Source organism: Chiloscyllium punctatum, chromosome 21, assembly GCF_047496795.1.
Source record: "Chiloscyllium punctatum isolate Juve2018m chromosome 21, sChiPun1.3, whole genome shotgun sequence".
NCBI classification, from domain to species: domain Eukaryota; kingdom Metazoa; phylum Chordata; class Chondrichthyes; order Orectolobiformes; family Hemiscylliidae; genus Chiloscyllium; species Chiloscyllium punctatum.
Genome location: NC_092759.1, coordinates 19,108,952 through 19,131,761, shown reverse-complemented (window position 1 = coordinate 19,131,761; position 22,810 = coordinate 19,108,952). Strand labels below are relative to the sequence as shown.

At 48.7% G+C, this 22,810-nt stretch overlaps 1 protein-coding gene across 1 annotated transcript in view; it reads left to right on the top strand.

The window, feature by feature from the left end:
* polr2a (RNA polymerase II subunit A) overlaps positions 1-19,763 on the top strand; it is a 32,386-nt gene extending 12,623 nt beyond the window's left edge. The window contains exons 8-29 of the mRNA XM_072591667.1: positions 191-323; positions 719-843; positions 1,382-1,592; positions 2,076-2,285; positions 3,331-3,499; positions 5,498-5,592; positions 5,696-5,899; positions 6,205-6,427; positions 7,008-7,191; positions 7,990-8,161; positions 8,906-9,011; positions 9,906-10,111; positions 11,345-11,569; positions 12,016-12,262; positions 12,433-12,533; positions 12,935-13,042; positions 14,182-14,364; positions 15,090-15,293; positions 16,012-16,198; positions 16,738-16,851; positions 16,972-17,121; positions 17,818-19,763. Coding sequence (XP_072447768.1) covers positions 191-323; positions 719-843; positions 1,382-1,592; positions 2,076-2,285; positions 3,331-3,499; positions 5,498-5,592; positions 5,696-5,899; positions 6,205-6,427; positions 7,008-7,191; positions 7,990-8,161; positions 8,906-9,011; positions 9,906-10,111; positions 11,345-11,569; positions 12,016-12,262; positions 12,433-12,533; positions 12,935-13,042; positions 14,182-14,364; positions 15,090-15,293; positions 16,012-16,198; positions 16,738-16,851; positions 16,972-17,121; positions 17,818-18,932 — 4,672 coding nt within the window. The 3' untranslated portion in view covers positions 18,933-19,763. The remainder of the gene's footprint in view (positions 1-190; positions 324-718; positions 844-1,381; positions 1,593-2,075; positions 2,286-3,330; positions 3,500-5,497; positions 5,593-5,695; positions 5,900-6,204; positions 6,428-7,007; positions 7,192-7,989; positions 8,162-8,905; positions 9,012-9,905; positions 10,112-11,344; positions 11,570-12,015; positions 12,263-12,432; positions 12,534-12,934; positions 13,043-14,181; positions 14,365-15,089; positions 15,294-16,011; positions 16,199-16,737; positions 16,852-16,971; positions 17,122-17,817) is intronic.
* Positions 19,764-22,810: the final 3,047 nt, after the last annotated feature.

Below are 22,810 nucleotides of genomic sequence, written 5' to 3'. Positions count from 1 at the left end.
CTGATCAAAGTGTCTCTTAAATGCCTTGACTATGTTGGGCAGTTAACACCTTGATAATGATGCTCATTGAAAGTTCACCGCTGTTTAACCCTGCAAGGCCTGGGTCATTACTCAGCACCGTTGAGGGGTCTCTGATGCTCTGTGCTGTACAGCAGTTTGACTGTTGGTTTGTGTTGCTGGTTTCTTATAGACTCCAGGAGTTAGTGAGAAGAGGTAACAACCAATACCCAGGCGCCAAGTACATCATCCGAGACAACGGTGATCGAATCGATTTGCGATTTCATCCCAAACCCAGCGACCTTCATCTGCAAATTGGCTACAGGGTCAGTGGAAAATGCTTGTTTTAAGAGGGGCCTCTAGCTGGGGTTTAACCTGACCAGGAGTGTCACTGCTATTGCAGAACTGGAGCACAGTCCAGATCTCAAATGTGCTCTTGCTTGGTGCTGTGGGCGCAAAAGGTGCTACAGAAATGCACATCCTTCCCCCTGCATGTTTAGAGCTCTCGATATTGCTTAACTTGGCCTTTAGGAAGGATACCTGTCCTGTCAGCTCAGTCCAGAGTAAACGATCCTGTTCCTCAGGCGTTTTGTACTTGGAAGCTGCAGCTCAGACCAGGCTGAGCTTGCTGTACTGTGTGGGAGAGCAGGATGTTTAGTCTCATTGAAAGCTGCCTTGTGCTGTGTGCGCACCTGCCACTTAGTCTGTCCATCCATTCTAGGTGGAAAGGCACATGTGCGATGGTGATATTGTCATCTTCAACCGACAGCCCACCCTGCACAAAATGTCCATGATGGGGCACAAAGTGCGGATCCTGCCCTGGTCAACTTTTCGTCTCAATCTCAGGTGAGTGTCTGTATGTTCCTGTCTGTTAGCCCTGTATATGTGGCTGTGTACTCAGCCCCTCCGCCTTCTGCCATTACCCTCAACCGTGCAAGTGCTTTGCAATTGGCTAGTTGATCAGTGTCTTTGGAAGGGGAGATTGACTGCATGTGACATCTGTATTTGTCTGGAGTATCGCGGGTGCTTTAGCTGACTGAGATTACCCTCTATTGAATTGATGGCCATGGGAGCAGAGTCTGCTTTATATCCTTATTGTGATGACTTCTCACTCAGCTCATGTTGCTGATATAGAATATTTCTGACTCTGGATTGATGCATCAATGAGGCACTGAGTTAAGAACTAAAGCAAAAACCCGGTATAGTGTGCAACGTCTGTGCAGTAAAAGGACCAGGTGATGGTAAAACATGACTGGCTTGGATAATCCAGCCAGGACTCCATGTACAGACTGCTGTACTCTTGTGGTCTCTGGCAGTATATTGTTCCATAGGATTGGCAGTGTTTTTAAAGGAGTAACAGCAGCTTTTCTTTGTCTCTGTACAGTGTGACCACTCCGTACAATGCTGATTTTGATGGTGATGAAATGAATCTTCACTTGCCCCAGTCCCTGGAAACCCGAGCTGAGATCCAGGAGCTGGCCATGGTGCCCAGGATGATCGTCACCCCTCAGTCCAACAGACCCGTTATGGGCATTGTGCAGGACACACTGACAGCTGTCCGCAAGTTCACCAAGCGAGATGTCTTCATGGACAGGGTAAGACCTGCAGTTTGTTTTCAAATAGACTGTTAAAGTTCTGGGTTCAAAATTATCCTTCGGATAACATCTCCCTCCATTCTGTGTCAGCTTTGAGCTGAGTGAACCAACTGCAGTCAGGACTGAGTATCAAAGATGGTTATTCTCATTGGCAGCAAAGTCCCAGGCTGGTTCCCGATGCTTCCATGGGGTTTTACTGGGGTGGACTCAGCAGCAGCTTAACAGGGGAAGTCATCTCTCAACAAGCGCTCGAATCTGAGAGGAGTTTCCCAGCACAGGGAGCACCCAGTGGTTCGGAACAGTGACTATGCAGGGCAGCTGTAATGCACTTCATGGTAGAATAGCCATCCAATGTTGGTATCTTCAGGCTGAGTCAATATCTGGAATACACACACTCCCTTGGGGTGTAAGTGGTAATGCCGTTGATGTTTGATTACAGGGAAACCTCTGACTTGTTATCTTTTTTGTTGTTCCTCGCCCCAGGGTGAAGTCATGAATCTTTTGATGCATCTCTCGACCTGGGATGGGAAAGTTCCCCAGCCTTCCATCCTGAAACCGAGGCCACTGTGGACTGGCAAGCAAATCTTCACCCTGGTCATCCCAGGCCACATCAACTGTATCCGGACACACAGCACCCACCCAGATGAAGAGGACAATGGCCCTTATAAACACATCTCACCAGGTGATACAAAGGTCAGTCCCAGCTGCTTTCTCTGCCTGAGCCCCCAGTTACTTGTGCCCAAAATTGTGCAGTTTTCAGACTTCATTGCTAATCTGATTGGTCCAGAAATCTTCCAATCAAATACTGCACAAGAGCTGAGGATGTTGGTTGTGTAGTATTTCCAGTAGCTGACATGGCTGTCCACTCCCTACTTGGCCTTCCTCCCACCCCCAGAACCTTCCTCACCCCCTCAGCATAACCTTGTCCTTGTTTTTGTTTTAAAATGTATCAACATTCTCATTGGGAGCAGCTTCCACATTGTGGTCACTGTCTCTGGGTGAAGAAGCTTATGTTGAGTTGGATTTGATGGCCTGTAGTTTTGGTTACCATGTGGAGACTTGTCTCGGTCTACCCTATCAACACCCCCCTGCCCCTGCACACCCAAAACATATAGAGCATCTCCCATAGAGTTGCAGGAGCCCTTGCCTGTTCTGAAGTAAATTACCCTGAACCCAAGTCATTCCTCCATGTTTATTGCCTCTATACCCTTGCTGTTTGATGGAAACCTGAACTTTGCACTGTACGCCATGTATGGAGTGTAATCACCACTGGAACCGTCATTGTCACTGTCTCTTGGTTCTTGTTGGGATAATGTTAACGCTAGGGCAGTGTGAGAGTGGCAACTGAGGTAGAGAAATATAGGTGAGATTACAACATATCCAAGCACATTCTTTGCATTTTTGTAAATATTGGAAGATTAAATTAGTTCCAGATCTGAGTAACGCATTATTAAATATCTGAACCTTAGCGGCCTCCTCCAGCTGAGTTGGACAAAGCAAAGCCATTCTGGGCCCCTGAAGTGTTAACACATCAGGTAGTCTTGAGTTAGTTCCCTGGGACTGTAGAGCAGAGAATGTGCTAGTAACTGAGCAGAGACTGTGCCTAATGATGCACTGAAGAGGAAAGCAGTTTCAGTAAATACAAGGCAGGGTTGCCTCCCTGTGGATTTGACTGACAAGCTGCCTCTGGTTGTTTCCCCTCTTTAACCCCCCCCCCCCCCCCCCTCCTCTCATTCAGGTGATTGTGGAGAATGGAGAGCTGATCATGGGTATCTTGTGCAAGAAATCGCTGGGCACATCAGCTGGTTCCCTGGTACACATCACCTTCCTGGAGATGGGTCATGACATCACTCGGCTGTTCTACAGCAACATCCAGACAGTCATCAACAACTGGCTATTGATTGAAGGTAACAGCTCACTGCACACTGGAGAAACAAGCTTGTCAACGTAACTCGCATTCAGCTCTGTCACTCTTCTGGCCTCTGTGCAGATTTCAAATTGCTTTTTGTTCTGAGCCGCCTTGTACAAAAATCTGTCCCTGAGATTCATCCTGATCTCTTCAACCTGTAACCAATTGGATACACTCAGACTGAGCTTATCGCCTACAAAAGTCAAGTCAGGTGATCAGTCGGTCACTGGGGGGAGGGTCCCAGAGTCCTTTCAAAAGAGGAAGCAGGGCAAGGTTTGAACAAAGGACCGACAAACACCAATGTACAGGGAAGTGGTTTGAAGAGCCCTTGCCCTCTGAGATAGCACAAGAGACTGATAGGCCAAATGGCCTCTGCACTGTAACCACCTGTTTCCAACTTGTCCTGATCCTTCTAGCTGCCCACTCCAGGATGACCATTCGGAGAGCTTATCCTGAGGTGGGTGGGTTTAAACGGAGTCTCCGTTCTCACCAAGGTGCTAACTGTGGTCTGATCCGAGCTCATTGGTCTGTGGATTTCTATGGGTGCTCATCAAATGATTGTGTCTGGCTTTCTCAGTGCCCTGCCTCACTGGTACTCTTTTTGTCTGGCTTCTGCTGGGTGTGAGGTGTTCCGGGGGAAGGTAGGGTTGGAATGAGAGCTGTGTTTCAGGAAGCTGAGTGGGATGGAGTGAGGGGAGGAGCACTGAGTTAAAGGGACACCAGGGACAGCGGAAGCAGGTTCACAGAGCAATTGACAAAGTACATGGACAGGGAGAGCCATGGCAAAGAGACTTTAAGGGTTGGTCTTTGGCATTCTCCTCCCCAGACTGCAGTGAAGGCTAGATCATCGTTTTGAATATATACTGATCCTTGACCAAAAGGGTTACTGGGGAGCAGACATGAAGCTATAATCCGTTCCGTCTTTAGTGAGTACCGTAAGCAGGCATGGGCTCTCCTCCACTCCTGTTCAGGACCAAACGGCAGCCTTCTGCGTTGTCTGGTGAACCCTCCTTCCCTCACATGGCTGTGTTTTAATCATACCGGTGTAGATTCATATAGGAGGTACAGTAATACTGGAGTAAGTTACTGTGCTGCTCGACAGAATCCTACCCTGTGATCAGCGAAGCTGTTACTCCGACAACTTGGAAAGTTCACCTGTTGTTAGGGCTGAGGTGGGAGGGGGAGTCAGGGTTGTCGCTTGAATCTTATCAGTCACTGTCTTTCTCCACTTTATCTCTGTCTCTCTCCAGTGTCAAATGGTCCATTCTGTGGTGCTCAGGCCTGATCAGTACGTAATGTAGAAATGAGGGTTGAAGGTGAACATTCAGACCAGTGTGCTGCGCTAGCCAGTGCAATCATAGTTGGCTTTACCATCAATGCCTCTACCATCTGTAAAGCCAATCCCTTGAAACTAAATGTTTCCTCTATAATAGTGTCACACTGTGGATGCTGAAGTTTGGATCTAAGAAAACATGCTGGTGAAACCCAGCAGGTTGGGGGGCAGTGTCTTTGGAGAGGGAAACAGTTATTGTGGAGTCCAGTGACACACCCATCCTGAAGTCATGTTAAACTTGAAACATAAACACTGTTTCTCTCAGTCTGGATGCTGCCCGACCTGCTGAGTTTCTCCAACATTTTATATTCATTTGTCTTTGAATATTCCTGCCACTGAAGAGTCCAGAGCTCTAAAGGAAATCTCGTCTCCATCCTAAATGATCAACAACTTCATCTTTACTTCCAAGGAACACTTTTTTTTAAAAAATTAGCCTTCCTCTTGCCTACGTTATATTGAACATGTGTAACCCTAGTGTAGCCGTGTGCAGGAATGAGTGAAGTGGAGATGGGATCCCCCTGAGATACATTTTGTCATCTTGCCAGGGTTGCAGCTTTATAGTCAGCAGGGGCACTGGCTGAGTGGCTTGTACCTGGCAATCACCATCTTCCAAAGCTTTACAGCAATCTCTTGAGTTCTATATCTTGTTTTCCCTTGTGACAGGCCACACTATTGGTATTGGAGACTCCATTGCTGATGCTAAAACCTACCAGGACATTCAGAACACTATCAAAAAGGCCAAACAGGATGTGATTGAGGTGAGTTTGCTGCTGCAGTGCTTTGATTAGAAGGGAGCAGCCCTTTGCATGCTGGGACCTTTGTTTCTAGGCTCACTTGGCATTCTCCACCTTGTCGTTGTAGGTCATTGAGAAAGCTCACAACAACGAGTTGGAACCCACTCCTGGTAACACCTTGAGGCAAACCTTCGAGAACCAGGTCAACCGAATCTTGAACGATGCCCGTGATAAGACCGGTTCCTCTGCTCAGAAATCTCTCTCTGAATACAATAACTTCAAATCCATGGTGGTGGCTGGCTCCAAGGGATCGAAGATTAACATCTCACAGGTGAGTTTGGGAATTGGATGTCCCATACCCAGTGTTGGTTACTTCTCAGTGAACACTCTGGTAGAGAATTGGAGTTCGTGCGCTACCAACCTGGTGGTCATTACAATAAAGCTCCCTCTACTCTGTCCAACTCAAATTCTCTTAGCCTGTCTCCATTGAACACTCGCAAAACACAGCACTGGGTCAGCTATGCAGTAAAGCTGCCTCTACTTAGTTTAAACTGAAAGTAAAGCTCCCACCAAACACTCCCAGGGCAGGGACAGATCTGGATGTGATAGAGTAACAGATCTCCTTTCTGCTTCCAGGTTATTGCTGTTGTTGGGCAGCAGAACGTGGAGGGGAAGCGAATTCCCTTTGGTTTCAAGCACCGTACACTGCCGCACTTTATCAAAGATGACTACGGCCCCGAGAGCAGAGGCTTTGTGGAGAACTCTTACCTCGCTGGGCTGACCCCCACCGAGTTCTTCTTCCATGCTATGGGAGGCCGAGAGGGTCTGATCGATACTGCTGTCAAGACTGCTGAAACTGGTAAGGAACGGTTTAACCACGTCACTCAGTGGGAACTTCCCCAGCCAATCTACCATTCCCAAACTAATCAGGTAGAATTTCACAAATCCTCCTTTCCTGGAATTAAAACACTTGGTGTCCTGTTGCATCTGCCACTACTGTGGGATTTTTTCGGTGACCCCTCCCTAGCTGGTGAAATGTAGGAGAGGCAGTGGGTAATTTAAGCACAGCTCTGTCCCACAGTGAGTGTATAATTCAGCTTTTGTTGTTGGGGTGAAGGATGCATATCTTCCCCTGATCTTTGGGTTGGAGCTGGAGGGTTTTTGGTTTACTAGAGGGTGAAGATTGTCTCCTCCAGACGTGGCAGCTACTTGGACAGTGCAGCACTCCCTCCTGTACAGATTAATCAGTCAGGAGGACAACAACACTTCAAGAACCACCAAGCAGGGCTGGAAAGAGCTCTTGGGTGAGAGATTATCAAGTGCTGCATTAAACTCCTTTTACTGGCAATGGACTACTTGTCTTTTGAGGCTGTTGGATTGATGCTGCTGTTGCCGGATTAATTTATAATGGAGGGTTCTCCTCTTCCCCTGCCCCTCAGGTTATATCCAGAGAAGATTAATCAAGTCCATGGAATCAGTGATGGTAAAATATGATGCAACGGTTCGCAACTCCATCAACCAAGTGATCCAGCTACGTTATGGAGAGGATGGCCTGGCAGGGGAGAGTGTGGAGTTTCAGAACTTGGCATCAGTGAAACCATCCCACAAGAACTTTGAGAAGAAGTGAGTGTCCTCTGTTGCCCCCTGACCAGGTTCACGGGCATTTCAACCTCACTCGGTGTTTAATGTTGGAAACAGGCAATGATAAAATGAACAGGGGGCTCAGCAGGTCTCTGAAATGGTAGCAAAGAAACATCCTGTTTCAGGTGATCATTCCAAAATGAACAACGATGCAGTACTGGGCCCGCTGTGGTTAGGGGGTCTCTCACTGGGCCCGCTGTGGTTAGGGGGTCTCTCACTGGGACGCTGGGCCCGCTGTGGTTAGGGGGTCTCTCACTGGGACACTGGGCCCGCTGTGGTTAGGGGGTCTCTCACTGGGACACTGGGCCCACTGTGGTTAGGGGGTCTCTCACTGGGACACTGGGCCCGCTGTGGTTAGGGGGTCTCTCACTGGGACGCTGGGCCCGCTGTGGTTAGGGGGTCTCTCGCTGGGCCCGCTGTGGTTAGGGGGTCTCTCACTGGGACACTGGGCCCGCTGTGGTTAGGGGATCTCTCACTGGGACACTGGGCCCACTGTGGTTAGGGGGTCTCTCACTGGGACATTGGGCCCACTGTGGTTAGGGGGTCTCTCACTGGGACACTGGGCCCACTGTGGTTAGGGGATCTCTCACTGGGACACCATAGTCTTGGCTGCTGAAGATGACAAGTTTTGTTCAGTTAGATTGACACACTGCGGAAGGTGTGAGTGGTTTCCATTCCTTTGGATCCAGACAATGCAGGTGAGAGGTTAACCCACTGGAGGAAGGATGTGACAGGTTTTGGGGAAATTCTGACCCTATGACTGATTTAATCTCCCTGCAGGTTCAAACTGGAGTACACTAATGAGCGAAGTCTACGCAGGACCTTACAGGAAGACATTGTGAAGGAGATCCTCAGCAATGCTGCCATCCAGAATGACTTGGAGGTGGAGTTTGAGAAGATGAAGGAAGACCGAGAGGTTCTGAGGGCTGTGTTCCCCACTGGAGACAGCAAGGTAGGAGAGATGGGCTTGTTGGGAGTTTCAGGGAGATGCGGTGTTTGTTTCTAATACATCTTGGAGCCCACTAAACAGCAACTAATCCATTCCCCCCTTGTGTTGGCAGGGTAGTTCCCTCCACCCATTGACTCCATGGGCAGTAAGGCTGCCATCTCACCTGTATGCTACATTCTCCCCACTCGCTTTGTGCAGACTCCCTGGGCAGTGCTGGAGGGGAGGGTGTGCTCCTTATCAGTAATGTTTTCCCACAGTCTGATACCCTTCCCTGCTATGTCTTGCCAGTTGATGCCAATCTTTCTGTCCACCTGGGGGATGTCTGTGCCCTGAGGTTCTGGGTGGTGTTTGTTTTTGCTGTCCATGACGTGTCATGTAAAGTTTTGTCAATCACCTTGATGTCCTTGAGACCTATTAACCAACACTGTACTTCTGCATTCTGTTCTCTCACTGGGACAGTCTGTAAGGTATGGCTTATCTGGTTAGGGAACATGTGACAATATTAAATCACATTGGGTTCTGAATAATTGGTGCTGGAGGTTTTGTGGTGCATTTAGTGTCCCAACTTGGGACCAGGAAGCCTGGATTCACATTCCATCTGCTCTGGGAGTGAGAACATTCCTGAACAGCTTGGTTGAATATTTGAGGATATTTGATGGAAATTGCATTCTCCCCGGTCCGATCCAGTCCGAGACTGGTGATTAGGTGCAGGATTGCTTCTTGCTAACCATCTTTCCCTGCCTTCAGGTGGTGCTGCCCTGTAACCTCTTGCGTATGATCTGGAACGCACAAAAAATCTTCCACATTAACACCCGGACAGTGACTGATCTGCATCCGATCCGTGTGATTGAAGGTCAGTAAGGTTTTGTACCTGCTCTCCCTGTTGGGAGCTTAGTGTGAGAATTGTGCAGGACAAAGAGGGTTGTTCAGCTCAGTGAGACTGGCTGGTGTTACTGAATGATCTGGGTTTGTCCGTGTGTGCGCACAGTCCCCTCTTCCCCCACAAGAAAACTGCGTTTAATTCTAGTGAAAATGGAAGGGCATTGGAACTCTGCAAAGATCCATTGGAGTGCAGGCAGCTGAAACTATGGCTGAGTGGAGGAGTGAGAATTGAAGGCATGCAGAAAACTGGACATTAGTAGAGCTTAATGATGGGGAACAGCAGGAGGGCCTGAAGATGTTACAGCACTGGGCTCGAGTGTTAAATTCTGCTCTTAGTTCTCCTACTTAGAATCTTTTGAGATGTGGGTGTTTCTGGGAAAGGCCAGCATTTGTTGGTCCTTTATTGTTCCTGAACTGAGCTGTATAGCCAGGCTGGATTTGTAGCCATGGGTAGGCCAGACTGGGCAAGGATGGCAGATTCCCTTCCCCACAGGACATTAGTGAACCAGATGGGTTTTTAAGACAATCGGCAGTAACATGGCTGCCATTAAGCTTTCTCAATGTGACACAAGTTCGGATTTGAACCTGTCCTCGGAGCATCGGTCTGGGGGCTAGGCTGTTGGACCAGTGACATTGAAGGAAACATTTGCATTTTTGTGAGGAGAGAGACTGAATTCCTTTACAAAGCCTGCTGTAGTACGAGAGGCTGCTTCACTTTCCTATATGGTGGTTAGGGTCTGGAATAGGCTGCGTCAGGCCTTGCTGGAGGTTCCATTAAGGCTAGGAGAGAAGCACTCATTCGCAGAGTAGGCCAACCAGCCTCTAACCATTCTGTGGTTTGATCGTGAGAATGCTGTCTTTACAGGGGTGAAGGAGCTGAGTAAGAAGCTGATCATTGTGAATGGTGATGACCCACTGAGTCGCCAGGCTCAGGAGAATGCCACGCTGCTGTTTAACATCCACCTGCGCTCCACCCTGTGCAGCCGGCGGATGACCGAGGAGTTCCGACTCAGCGGAGAGGCCTTCGAGTGGCTGCTGGGGGAGATCGAAGCCAAGTTCAACCAGTCCATCGTACGTATTTGGTTGGGCGGGACGGAGACTGCTGACTGCAGACTTGAACAGGGAGAGATAGCCCTCTCTGCACCAGTTCTCCAATCTGTTCAGTTGTGGCTGACCAGTGTATGTTTAACTCCATTGCCCTGCCTTGAAACTGGGCTCCTTGCCTGGTACTCCATTCTGGAATGGCTGGGCCCTCGTCCTGGGTCTGTGACCCTCCGCTGAAACCTCCCATCAGTGTCTCACCTGCCAGCTTCTGTCTGCACCTCCTATGTTTCAATACGATCACTCCTTATTCCTCTACACACACCAGACAATTGAAGGGCATCTCTACTCCATCCCCTGCTATCCCAGGAATCAGCCTAAAATCAGTGCTGGGTCTGCTCCCTGACATCACAAGACACAGACCGTCATGCTGCATGGAGACAGACTCTTGGGTCCAATCACTCCAGACTGATCATAATCCCAAACTACACTAGTCCCACCTGCCTGCTCCTGGCCCTTACATCCCTCCAAACCTTTCCTTTTCATGCTCTCTAATTGTACTTTGTCACAGTCGATGGCCAGTAGCAGGCATTGTCTCGCCAGAGAATCCAGATCCACCTTGTATAGGAGGCTGAGGGTTGACCTTGAGAGGTGTATAAAAATGGAGGGGCATGGATATGGGGAATAGCCAAGGTCTTTTTTTTCCCCCCCCAGGGTAGGGGAATTCAAAACCAGCGAGCATAGATTTACAGAGAGAGGGGAAAGATTTTTAAAATCCCCGAGGGGCAGTTTATTTCAGGGTGGCTCACATGTGGAATGAGGGGGGGGGGGGGTGGTATGTGGCAACAAATACAAATGTTATAGAAGTACATGAAAAGGAAAGGTTTGGAGGGATGTAAGGGCCAGGAGCAGGCAGGTGGGACTAGTGTAGTTTGGGATTATGATCAGTCTGGAGTGATTGGACCCAAGAGTCTGTCTCCATGCAGCATGACTGTCTGTGTCTTGTGATGTCCACTACAGTCAAATGACTGGTCGTTGCCAAAAATGTCAGGTGAATAAGGTCTAGCTGAGTCATCTACTGGGCCTAGTCTGTGAAAGCAGCTAGCAGTTGGTGTTCTAGGATAGGCAGGGTTACCCATCTCTGGAGAGATGGTATCTGTTCAGCTACTGTTTGTGAAACTACAGAGTTGAAGTCTGTGCTTGAAACCTTGCTAACTACTTTCCCCCTCCCTTTCTCCCCCTCCCTCTGGTTCTGCTGTGTAGGCACACCCTGGTGAGATGGTGGGTGCTTTGGCTGCCCAGTCGCTGGGAGAGCCTGCCACACAGATGACCCTGAACACCTTCCACTATGCTGGAGTGTCAGCCAAGAATGTCACACTGGGTGTCCCTCGTCTGAAGGAGCTGATCAACATCTCGAAGAAGCCCAAGACTCCCTCACTCACTGTCTTCCTGCTGGGCCAGTCTGCCCGGGACGCAGAACGTGCCAAGGTATGTGATCAAGCCTCTTGCACCAGGAGTAAGGGCGTTACTGTTTTAGACGGAGAGGAGGTGATGCTGAACTTGTATATGGTACTGCTTTGACCCCAGCTGGAGTAGTGTGTGCAGTTGTTGGTGTCTTAAGGAAGGATAGTTAATTGCTATTCTGTTTAGGTATGTGATTTGCCTATGGGAGCTGGTCGGGTGTAAATGGGCTTCTGCCTGTATTACAACAGTGACTGCTGAAGTACCAAGGTTGTAAAAACACCTTGGGATTTGGGAAAGGTGCTGCAGAATCCTCTCAAACTGTGTGCGCACTTGTCCCTGTTACCTGAACATTGTGTTCAGTCTCGACTCTGTGTGAAGCAGAATACCCAGGCAGCACTGTCCCAATGTGAGGTAGTATCCCTAGGTCAGGAAACTTGCTGTGCTATAATGCCTGCTACCTGTTCTTCCAGGATATTCTCTGTCGATTGGAGCACACCACCCTGAGGAAGGTCACTGCCAATACTGCCATCTATTATGACCCTGACCCCCAGAACACTGTGGTGTCAGAGGACCAGGAGTGGGTCAATGTCTACTATGAAATGCCAGACTTTGATGTGACCAGGATCTCCCCCTGGCTCCTCCGTATCGAGCTTGACCGCAAGCACATGACTGACCGAAAGCTGACCATGGAGCAGATCGCAGAAAAAATCAACGCTGGTGAGAAACTTGGCAGTTATACTCTCCCTTTCAGCCTGTCTGAAGTGATAATAGATGTGGGTTTCCTACTCAGCAGTGTGAAATGTGGCCAGTTGTGTTGTCAAAACCTGTCAGTCTCTAGCTCCGTGCCATCTCCCAATATAACCTCGTGATAACATTGTACCCAACAGGTTTTGGTGATGATTTAAACTGCATCTTCAATGATGACAACGCAGAGAAACTGGTTCTCCGAATCCGGATCATGAACAGTGACGAGAATAAATTCCAAGAGGTGAGTTTAGTTGTGGGACCCTGGGAGTGCTGCACCAGTAATGAGGGGGACAGTGTAGAGGGAGCTTTGTACCTTAACCCTGTACTGTCCCTGTTCTGGGAATGTAAGGGGAGCTTTACTCTAACCCTGTGCTGTCCCTGACCTGGGAGGGTTTCTGAGAAAGTGAAGACTACAGATGCTGGAGACCAGAGTCTCGAGTGCTGTTGGAAAAGTGCAGCAGGTCGGGCACCATCTGAGGAGCAGGAGAATGCTGCTTGGCCTGCTGTGCTTTTCCAACGGTGCACACGTGATTGTGAGGGTTTCAGCAGTTGGGAGCCTTAATGAAGCAGGAAGGATTGCCTTTTCTGTCCTGTGTAATGCTTTTGCCTGAAGTGACTGTAACACTGCCTGTTTGGTTGCAGCAAGAGGAGGAGGTGGTGGATAAGATGGATGACGACGTATTCCTGCGCTGTATTGAGTCGAACATGCTGACTGACATGACACTACAGGGGATAGAGCAGATCAGCAAGGTGAGTCCCCGGATAATCAAGGTGGTACGAGGCAGCAATTGGCCTGACCCTTGGTGTCTGGATGGAAATGCTACATTCAGGTGGATGAAGCAATGCAGTACGTAATATTGAAACCAGGAGCAGACCTAGGCCATTGGGCCTCTTCAGCCTGCTCTCCCATTTAGAAGGATCATGTTAATCATCTAAATTACCCCATTTTCAATCTCTTCCCCCTGTGCCCCTTGATTCTTAGGATTTAAGAATTACACCTTTCTTCCAAAGCAGAGGTTCTCCGGATAGTGGTGCACGTCACTTCCATTCACTAAGGCCTTTCAGTGAAATACCGGCACTTACCTCACTTGTCAAATCGGAAATCTTCAAATGGATAGGAGAGACGGAATGGAGTTAAATAAAGTACTCCATGGGCTGAGTGGCAGCCTGTGCCAGAACAATCTAGTGGTTCATAGGCAAACAAAATGCTGGCCGTTCTGAAAATCTGATACATGCCAGTTAGTCTTGAATTGAAAAGTGGGGGTGTTGGTACAAGCCAGTAACTGACTAATTAATCCCATGAGGAACAAGGAGAAACCATTTCATCCAGAGAGCGAGTAAATGTGGAATTCACTTCCCCAGGTAACGGCTGAGGCAGTGACCCCCAATACCCTCAACAGGCTGATGGATCAACATTGGAGGGAGGATAGAGACAAGGCATGCTGTGGGAAGGGTGAGGGCTCATGTGAAATGCCATCATGGAACAGATGGGCCAAATGGCCTGTTTGGGTGCTGTAGACCCAATGATTGAAAGTTAGTGCACTCTTTAAAAAAAAAAAACAAGGGTCTTCCTAAACTGGGACAGTGGCAAAATATCCTCCAACCGAAAATTGCAAAAATCCAGATTCTGGCTTTATCAATGTGGTTTTTCCCTCCTACCTCCTTACTCTGTATTTACTACAGCTTTAGGACACTGTCCTACTCTGAATTACTGTACCAGGGTGCTCATTGCCTCCTGTGACAACCATCAACTTTCCCCTGGTGTCTGTAGTCTACCCTGGGCATTCGGCAGTAGAAGTGATAGCTCCCTGTAATAACTTGTCTGGTTTGTTGGTTTAGTCTAACACACTCTCTGCCTATCTCTGTGCTGTGGTCTCTGCCCACTCCAGGTGTACATGCATCTCCCTCAGACTGACAACAAGAAGAAAATCATCATCACCGAGGATGGGGAGTTTAAGGCTCTGCAGGAGTGGATTCTGGAGACCGATGGAGTCAGCCTGATGAGGGTGCTGAGTGAGAAGGATGTGGATCCAGTCCGTACAACATCTAACGACATTGTGGAGATCTTTACGGTAACTCCAGGATTCTGCTCACGGTCATCCTGGGGTGGACCTTTATTAACTAACTTTGTTCAGCAATGTCCTGGTTTCTGTTCCTGGGAATGCCTTGACCCCACCTCTGGAATCTCCACACCTCACTGAGACGCCCGGATTACAGCTTTCCTTTTAATTCCAGCCTCTTGCACAAACTCTGTTTTAACCTTTTTCAAAATCTGGCTCATAGTCATAGAGCTGTACAGCATGGAAACAGACTCTTTGGTCCAACTTGTTCATGCCGACCAGATATCCTCATCTAATATAGTCCCATCTGCCAGCACCTGGCCCATATTCCTTTAACCCTCCTATTCCTATCCCCATCCAGATGCCTTTTAAATGCTGTAATTGTCCCAACCTCCTCCCACTTCCTCTGACAGCTCATTCCATACACGTACCTGTAATAAAGATGCAACTTAGGGACCTCTTTATATCTTTCCCCTCTCACCCTAAACCTAGGCCTTTAGTTCTGGACTCCTCCACCCCAGGGAAAAGACAGTGTCTATTTACCCAATCTACGCCAGGGTTTAACCGTCCCAGAGTGGCTTTGTGAGATTGTCATTGAGTACTCCCCGAGGGGCTGTGGGACATTGAATCGTAAGAGGGGCTCCTTAAAAGGTCTTGATTTTCAGTGTCTGTGATCTTTTGACTGTTACTATAATTTGTGAGGGTGTGGGTTTGTTGATGGAATCTTCTTGTTTCAGGTCCTGGGGATTGAAGCCGTGCGGAAAGCCTTGGAGCGGGAGCTGTATCACGTCATCTCCTTCGATGGCTCCTACGTTAACTACCGTCACTTGTCACTGCTGTGCGACACCATGACGTGTCGGGGTCACTTGATGGCCATCACCCGTCACGGGGTGAACCGGCAGGATACCGGGCCGCTGATGAAGTGTTCCTTTGAGGAAACGGTAAGTGTGCGCGAGAAGCATTCTCTGCATGGTGCAATCGAACAAGCCAAGCTGGGGTTTGCTACATGGGTTAAATGTGCTTAGGAAGCAGAGGGAAGCTGTCATTGAGTCCGTGCTGTAGTACTGGGGGAGAATTGACACTGATGTGACAGATGTGAGTCATGTGCTAATGATGGTGGGAGGGGTATGCTGGGAAGCCAGACTGTCTCCAACTTGACCTTCCTTTAGCTTTTATACCTTCCCCACCCAAGATGGCTATAACAATCCCCTGTTTTGGAGACGAATAAGGAGCTCTGCACAAATGGGGCATTGTTTCCTTCAGAATACCAGCTGGGGTCTTTCCATGAGGTTTTCATAGAGTATGGGAAGGTGTTCCTAAGACCCCTCCCTCCCCCATAGCAAGATGCTACCCAGCACTGAGCAGAATCCTAGGTGAGTGTTGTTGGAAAAGCGCAGCAGGTCAGGCAGCATCCGAGGAGCAGGAAAATCGACGTTTTGGGCAAAAGCCCTTTATCAATCCTAACTTTTTGCCTAGAATCCCAGGTGATACTGATCCTGGTCTGGGAAGGTTTTGGGAAAAGACAGTGGATTATATCTCCAATAGCAAGCTGAAGAAGTGAAGGGGTCCACTGGTGTATTCTCCTGGCCTGCTGCTCACTCGCTCACTCGCTCTGTCCCTCCTCCTTATCACTAACCCTCTGTCTCTGTCTGTCACCAGGTGGATGTTTTAATGGAGGCCTCAGCTCATGGGGAGATGGACCCAATGAAGGGGGTGTCTGAGAACATCATGCTGGGTCAGCTTGCCCCAGCAGGAACTGGCTCATTTGACCTGCTGCTAGATGCTGAGAAATGTAAATACGGCATGGAGATCCCAACCAACATCGGAGGCCTGGGAGTTGGAGGCCGTGAGTGTTCCCCTTTTTCATTTTTCTCAATTGCCAAGTTCACATACAACAAACAATGCCATTGAATTCAGTCACCTGGCTGAGGAACTTTGTGAGGAGGGTGTACAGGCTGGTGCTATAATCTGAGAGCTGAGTGTGAAGGGGTGCGGAGGTGGAGGGAAGGGAAGGGTGGTTTTTGTTTGAGTCCTGGGAATTCCATTTGGAAAAGCCATTTGATCTCTCACTCTGGGCACTTACACTCAACAGATAAATTGTGTAAAACACAAGCCTCCAGGCAATGCTACGTGTGGTCAGGTGATGTATTTATAAAGGGAGTGGAGCAGGGTTTGGGGAGGGGGGCATTCTACTGCTGGAGCACTGGCAGTTGAACAATGTGCAAGAGGTTGGAACAGGAGGTGGTTTGAGATTGGCATGGGTGGGAAAGATTGGAGGGATTTGGAGACATGAATTTCAGAGTGAAGGCCTGGAGCTAATGGAAGCCAATGACATTGATCTGTTCTCTGATCTGAATAACAAATGTTCTTGTCTTGAATTTCCAGCTACCGGGATGTTCTTTGGTTCGGCCCCCAGCCCAATGGGAGGGATGTCACCCGCTATGACTCCATGGAACCAAGGGGCAACTCCTGCTTATGGAGCCTGGTCCCCGAGTGTGGGTAAGTTTCTCCCAGAGTACCCAGCAGCTGCACAGATGCTGAACACTACCTTCACTGTCACTTTACCATTTGAAAAGATTAATGTTGTTTTTTTCCCCTGTCCCGTTCTTTCTATTATAGGCAGTGGAATGACCCCAGGAGCTGCCGGCTTCTCTCCCAGCGCAGCATCCGATGCCAGCGGCTTCAGTCCCGGATACTCTCCGGCCTGGTCCCCCACACCTGGGTCTCCTGGATCCCCTGGGCCATCCAGCCCTTACATCCCATCTCCAGGTCAGTGATGGATCACCCTCAATAATCTGCCCAATCCTGGGGGACAGACTGTGATCAAGTCAGCAAACAGCAGATTAACTGCTCGAGGGTTTCCAGACCATTTGGGCCTGACTGGTCAATGCTGTATACAAGGTTGAGGGCTGCAGATAGGATAGGATTGGAGTCATTTGAATTAAACTAAACTATTAACTGTTTGTTCTGGTTGTAGTAATGAAATCCTTCTGTCTACCTTTCTGTGGGTTGGTTGGGCCCATCCTTAGAGTTTGGAAGAATGATTAGTGATCTTTTTGAAAGCTAGAAGGTGAAGGGACTGGACAGGGTGAAATGTTGAACATTGAGACCAGGAAAACGCCGCCACCTAGGTCTGTGAAGGTCTGTCTTCCTTCACTGAGGTAAAGGGAGATGTTTGACTAACAGCAGGGACTGGCTCCAGTTGAGACCACAGTCAGATTAGTAGTGATCTTATTCTGTAATGTAACTGATCCAAACAGCAGAATGGCTGCCTTTCCAACTTGTTCTGAAGTTTGGGAATCTCCCAAGTCCTGGCTCGTTCCCTTTTCTAAAGGATAAAAGTCCCACCCTGTTTGGTCTTTCCCAGTCGTTGTGACATCTGTTTGGTTCATGTCCATGATTTAGGTTTACAGTTTGTCTGCACAGTGACTGACTTGCTCTCTCTCTGGTTTTACCCTGTTCTAGGTGGAGCGATGTCTCCAAGTTACTCACCAACCTCTCCTGCCTATGAGCCAAGGTCTCCTGGTGGTTATACCCCTCAGAGCCCCAGCTACTCACCCACCTCCCCCTCATACAGTCCCACCTCTCCCTCCTACTCACCCACTAGCCCCAATTACAGCCCCACCAGCCCCAGCTACAGCCCCACCAGCCCCAGCTATAGCCCTACATCCCCCAGTTACAGTCCCACCAGTCCGTCGTACTCGCCCACCTCTCCCTCATACTCTCCCACTAGCCCCAGCTACTCCCCCACTTCCCCTAGTTACTCCCCAACTAGTCCCAGTTACAGCCCAACCTCACCCAGTTACTCACCAACCAGTCCCTCCTACTCCCCCACCTCACCGTCTTACTCCCCCACTTCTCCGTCTTACTCCCCCACCTCCCCGTCTTACTCCCCTACATCTCCTAGTTATTCCCCCACCTCTCCCAACTATACCCCTACCTCTCCCAACTACAGCCCCACCTCACCCAGTTACAGCCCCACGTCCCCCAGTTATACCCCCACCTCTCCCAACTACAGTCCCACCTCACCTAGTTACAGCCCCACGTCTCCCAGTTACAGCCCCACCTCACCCAGTTACTCCCCATCCAGCCCTCGCTACACCCCTCAGTCACCAACCTACACTCCCAGCTCTCCCAGTTACAGCCCCAGCTCTCCCAGTTACTCTCCGACCAGCCCCAAGTACTCCCCCACCAGCCCTTCCTACAGCCCCAGCTCTCCCGAGTACACGCCTACATCTCCCAAATACAGCCCCACCAGCCCCAAATACAGCCCCACCAGCCCCAAATATTCCCCGACCTCCCCCACCTACTCTCCCACCACACCAAAGTACTCCCCCACCAGCCCGACCTACTCTCCCACCTCCCCGGTCTACACACCCACCTCCCCAAAGTACTCCCCCACATCGCCCACTTACTCACCCACCTCTCCAAAATATTCACCCACCTCTCCCACCTACTCACCCACCAGCCCCAAGGGCTCAACCTACTCTCCCACTTCGCCGGGCTATTCCCCCACTTCGCCAACCTACAGCCTCACAAGCCCAGCCATCAGCCCAGAGGACAGCGACGAGGAGAACTGAGCGAGGACCTGGCCCTTCCACAGCCTGTCTGTGCAGTCAGTACCTGTCTGCACCACTTACTATGGAGGCTCCCGCCTGGTTTCACCTGGACTTGGACTTGCTGATGTTTCACAACGCTATGGGGGGAATGAAGGAGCAGTGCAATTCTGGAACGCTTTTTAAAAATAAATGCAAGATACAGAAGAAGGAAAAATCTAAACTGTATAATTTTGAATATATACTTTTTGTTTTGACCTTTGAGTTCTGGGTGCAGTCTCTGGGCTGCAGTGAGAATTTTAGACACTGTTTTGCCGTCCCCCTGCACCTGGACCAGTGTGAATTTCCATTCTTGTGTTCTGTGGGGAATCAATGCTCCTTGCCGTTTTTGGTCAGACGTTCCCTGGGTAACCAAGGCTCTGTCCAGCTCCTAATGGTTTCTTTATACATGGATGTAAAAATGCTTTAAGGACGGTGACCAGAGTGTGTAACCCCATTTGAGGGGAGCCCATGCCCTGGGTTACACGCGAGAGGGTTGGGTATCAGCGATGAATGAATTGGGTGGTCATGTGAAATAATGACCATTTCCTTCTCTTCTCTCCAGCTCATGTTCAGTGGAGAATGGGCCCTTGTTTTTTGAGGGTTGGGTGGGGTACTGGGCATTTCTTAAACAGACTTATTCTGATGTGACTCTTGTGACTTAACTGTAAAAACAGGATATGAAAGGTGTTTAAAAAAAAAAGGGGCAGCATTTACCTGCCTGATTTATGTACAGAACATTTACTAGTCTTTTCCTGTTTTCTCTTTGGAAATGTTGGAAATATACTTAAATAAAGTTTTACTAATTTTTGTGAAGTGTGGGCTCTGTTCTTACACTTGAAAAAAATGTTTTTGTGCTCTTCAAATATCCTCCTGACTGACCACTGCATAGCCCTCACTAATAACATCTTGGGGGCTTTCGATTTACCAGCAATTGAACTGGATCAGTCATATAAACACTGGCTACAAGTGCAGATCAGAGGCTGGGAATCCTGTAGGAAGTCACTCACCACCTGACTCCCTTTTTATGCTGAGAAAGTGGCATCTGGTCCAAGGCACTACCACCAGGGGAAAATTCCTGACTCCCCAAAACCTGTCCCACCATCTACAAGGCACAAGTCAGGAGGGTGAGGGAATACTCCCCACTTGCCCCTGGATGGGGGCAGCTCCCAACAACACTCAAGAAGCTCGACACCATCCAGGGACAAAGCAGCCCCCGCTTGATTGGTCCCACACCCACAAACATCCCCTCCCTCCCTTACCCACCGACACTCAGTAACAGCAGTGTGTACCAGCTACAAGATGCACTGCAGAAACTCACCAAAGATCCTCAGGCAGCACCTTCCAAACCAACGGCCACTTCCATCGAGAAGGACAAGGGGCAGCAGGTACAGGGGAACCCCACCCCCTGCAAGTTCCCCTCTGAGCCCCTCACCATCCTGACTTGAAAAATATATATCACCGTTCCCTCAGTGTGGCTGGGTCAGAATCCTGGGATCCCCTCCCTCAGGGACATTGTGGGTCTACCCTCCAGCACATGGACTGCAGCAGGTCAAGAAGGCAGCTCACCCCCACTTCTCAAGGGGGCAACTAGGGACAGGGTAATAAATGCTGGTCTTGTTAAACATGTTGATGTCATAGGAATTAATATTTTAAAAAGGCGCTCTGCTTCAAGGTGTGTGAAGGAAAACTGCAAATCGGAAATAAAAATAAAATGATGCAAATAGTCAGCATCAAGCAGCCTCTGGTTTGAATAATTGGTGATAGTGTGTGAGGTTTGCTCAGAATCCACACCACGTAAGGCTTGGCTTGATTGGGTATATGCTGCCTTGCTGTTATCGAGGCTAGAACATCAGAACTAGGAGCAGGAGTAAGCTGTTCTGGTCCTTCAAGCCTACTCCACTACTCTGTCACTTTGTGGACTCGACTCCACTCCACTCACCCACATTTTCACCATAAACCTTAATTTAGTTTTCAAAAAAAGTATTTACCGTAGCTTTAAAAGCGATTACTGAGAAGTGTTAACTCCTTCCCTGGGTAAGGAATTCCATTGATTAACAACCATCTGGGTGAAGAAGTTCCTTCTCAGTTCAGTGCTAAATCTGCTTCCTTTAATCTTAACGCCACACCCTCTTGCCCTGGTTCCACCAACCAGCAGAAACCTCTATTTCTGTTTTATCGATTCCCTTCATAATTTTGTGTTTCTACAAGATCCACCTCCTTCCAAATTCCAAACAATAAAATCCAATATACTCCGTCTCTCCTCATAAGGCAACCCCTTCAATTCTGGAATCAATCTAGTGAATCTCCTCTGCACCTCCTCCAGTGCTAGTACATCATTTCTTAAGGAGACCAAATCTGCATTCAGTACTCCAGATGTAATCTCACCAGCACCTTGTACACCTGTAACATAATCTCTCTGCTTTTAAACCCAATCCCTTTAGCAATGAAGGATTTGCCTTCCTAATTACTTGTACCTACAGACCAACCTTCTGCAATACATACACCAAGACACCCAGGTCCCTCTGCAAGGACAAACCTGCTTCAACAAGTTGCAAGTTAGGGCTATTAGCTAGATCGAAAGACCTCGAGGGGAGTGGCACATTGGCAATGTCATTGAGCCTGTATTCTGGAAGCTCAGGCTAATATTCTGGGAATGTGAATTCAAGGCCTGTCAAATCAGATGGTGAAATTTGATCTGGTAAATTAAAACCCGTCCAATGTTGACTACATAATCACTGTCCATTGACATAAAGTCACACAATTGTTACAGTGCAGCCGGAGGCCAATCTCCTACCTTTCCCCCTTCTACCCATCTCGGTGCCATTTCTATCTAAATAACCATCTACTGCCCCTGTCAAATGCCTCAGTTGAACCTGACTTCTATCTGGTTCTCTAAGGAGGGAAATCTGCTGTTCTTACCCAGTCTGGCCTACATGTGACTCCAAACCCATAACCCAATGTGGATGCCTCTGGATGCATACAAGTCCTATACAACTGGGACAAGATTTAGGATATCTGGTCAGGGTGGGTGAGTGGGATGAAAGGGTCTATTTCCATGCTGTAAAGTTCGAGGGCTCTATAACTGAATGGAATCCACCTATACTGATGTACATATCAATTTCCACATATTGTCCATTGCAGTCTTCCCCAGAATTTCACGTTGTACTCCTCACGCTGTTTTTGTGACAGTTTTACAAATTATCAAATCCACTTGACTTTGACAAAACTGTGAACCAGTAAATAATAGCAAATGAACTTAAATTTAATCCAGCTGACACAGTCAGAATAATTATTGGCCGTGCAAATCGTCCACTAAACTATCCCATGACTGTTTTCATAGCTTTGGATCATAAGAGCCACATGACAGTAAAAATTCTACAGAGACAGATTAGTAACAGGAAGAGACCATTGAGTCCCTCAAGCCTGCTCCACTGTTCAATAAGATTGTGGCGGCCCTGTTTGTGTTCCGAATCCCACATTGCCAGCAGTTCCATCGTTCCCACTGATTCTGTGAAATGTGTCGAGCAATGAGAACGTACAGGTGATACCTTTATAAATCATCACAAACAATAAAACCATTCGTTATACATGCACAATGTTAACTCAGAGCAACACGCAATTTTCATTTTCCAAACGTGAATGTTGGTGGGAGTGGGGAGTCCAGGCTGAAAATGTGACTCGGGCACACCGAGCTGAGAGAGCAAGCCTTAGGCCCATCTGCTCTGTACTGTTCCTGCTCCCTGATGTATTTAACCACTTCCCCGGCCACTTCAATGTATTGACACTATTCCCCTCAACCACTCCCTGAGGGAGGGAGTCCCACATTCCCGCATTCCTCTTGAATCCTCCCATGTGATAGT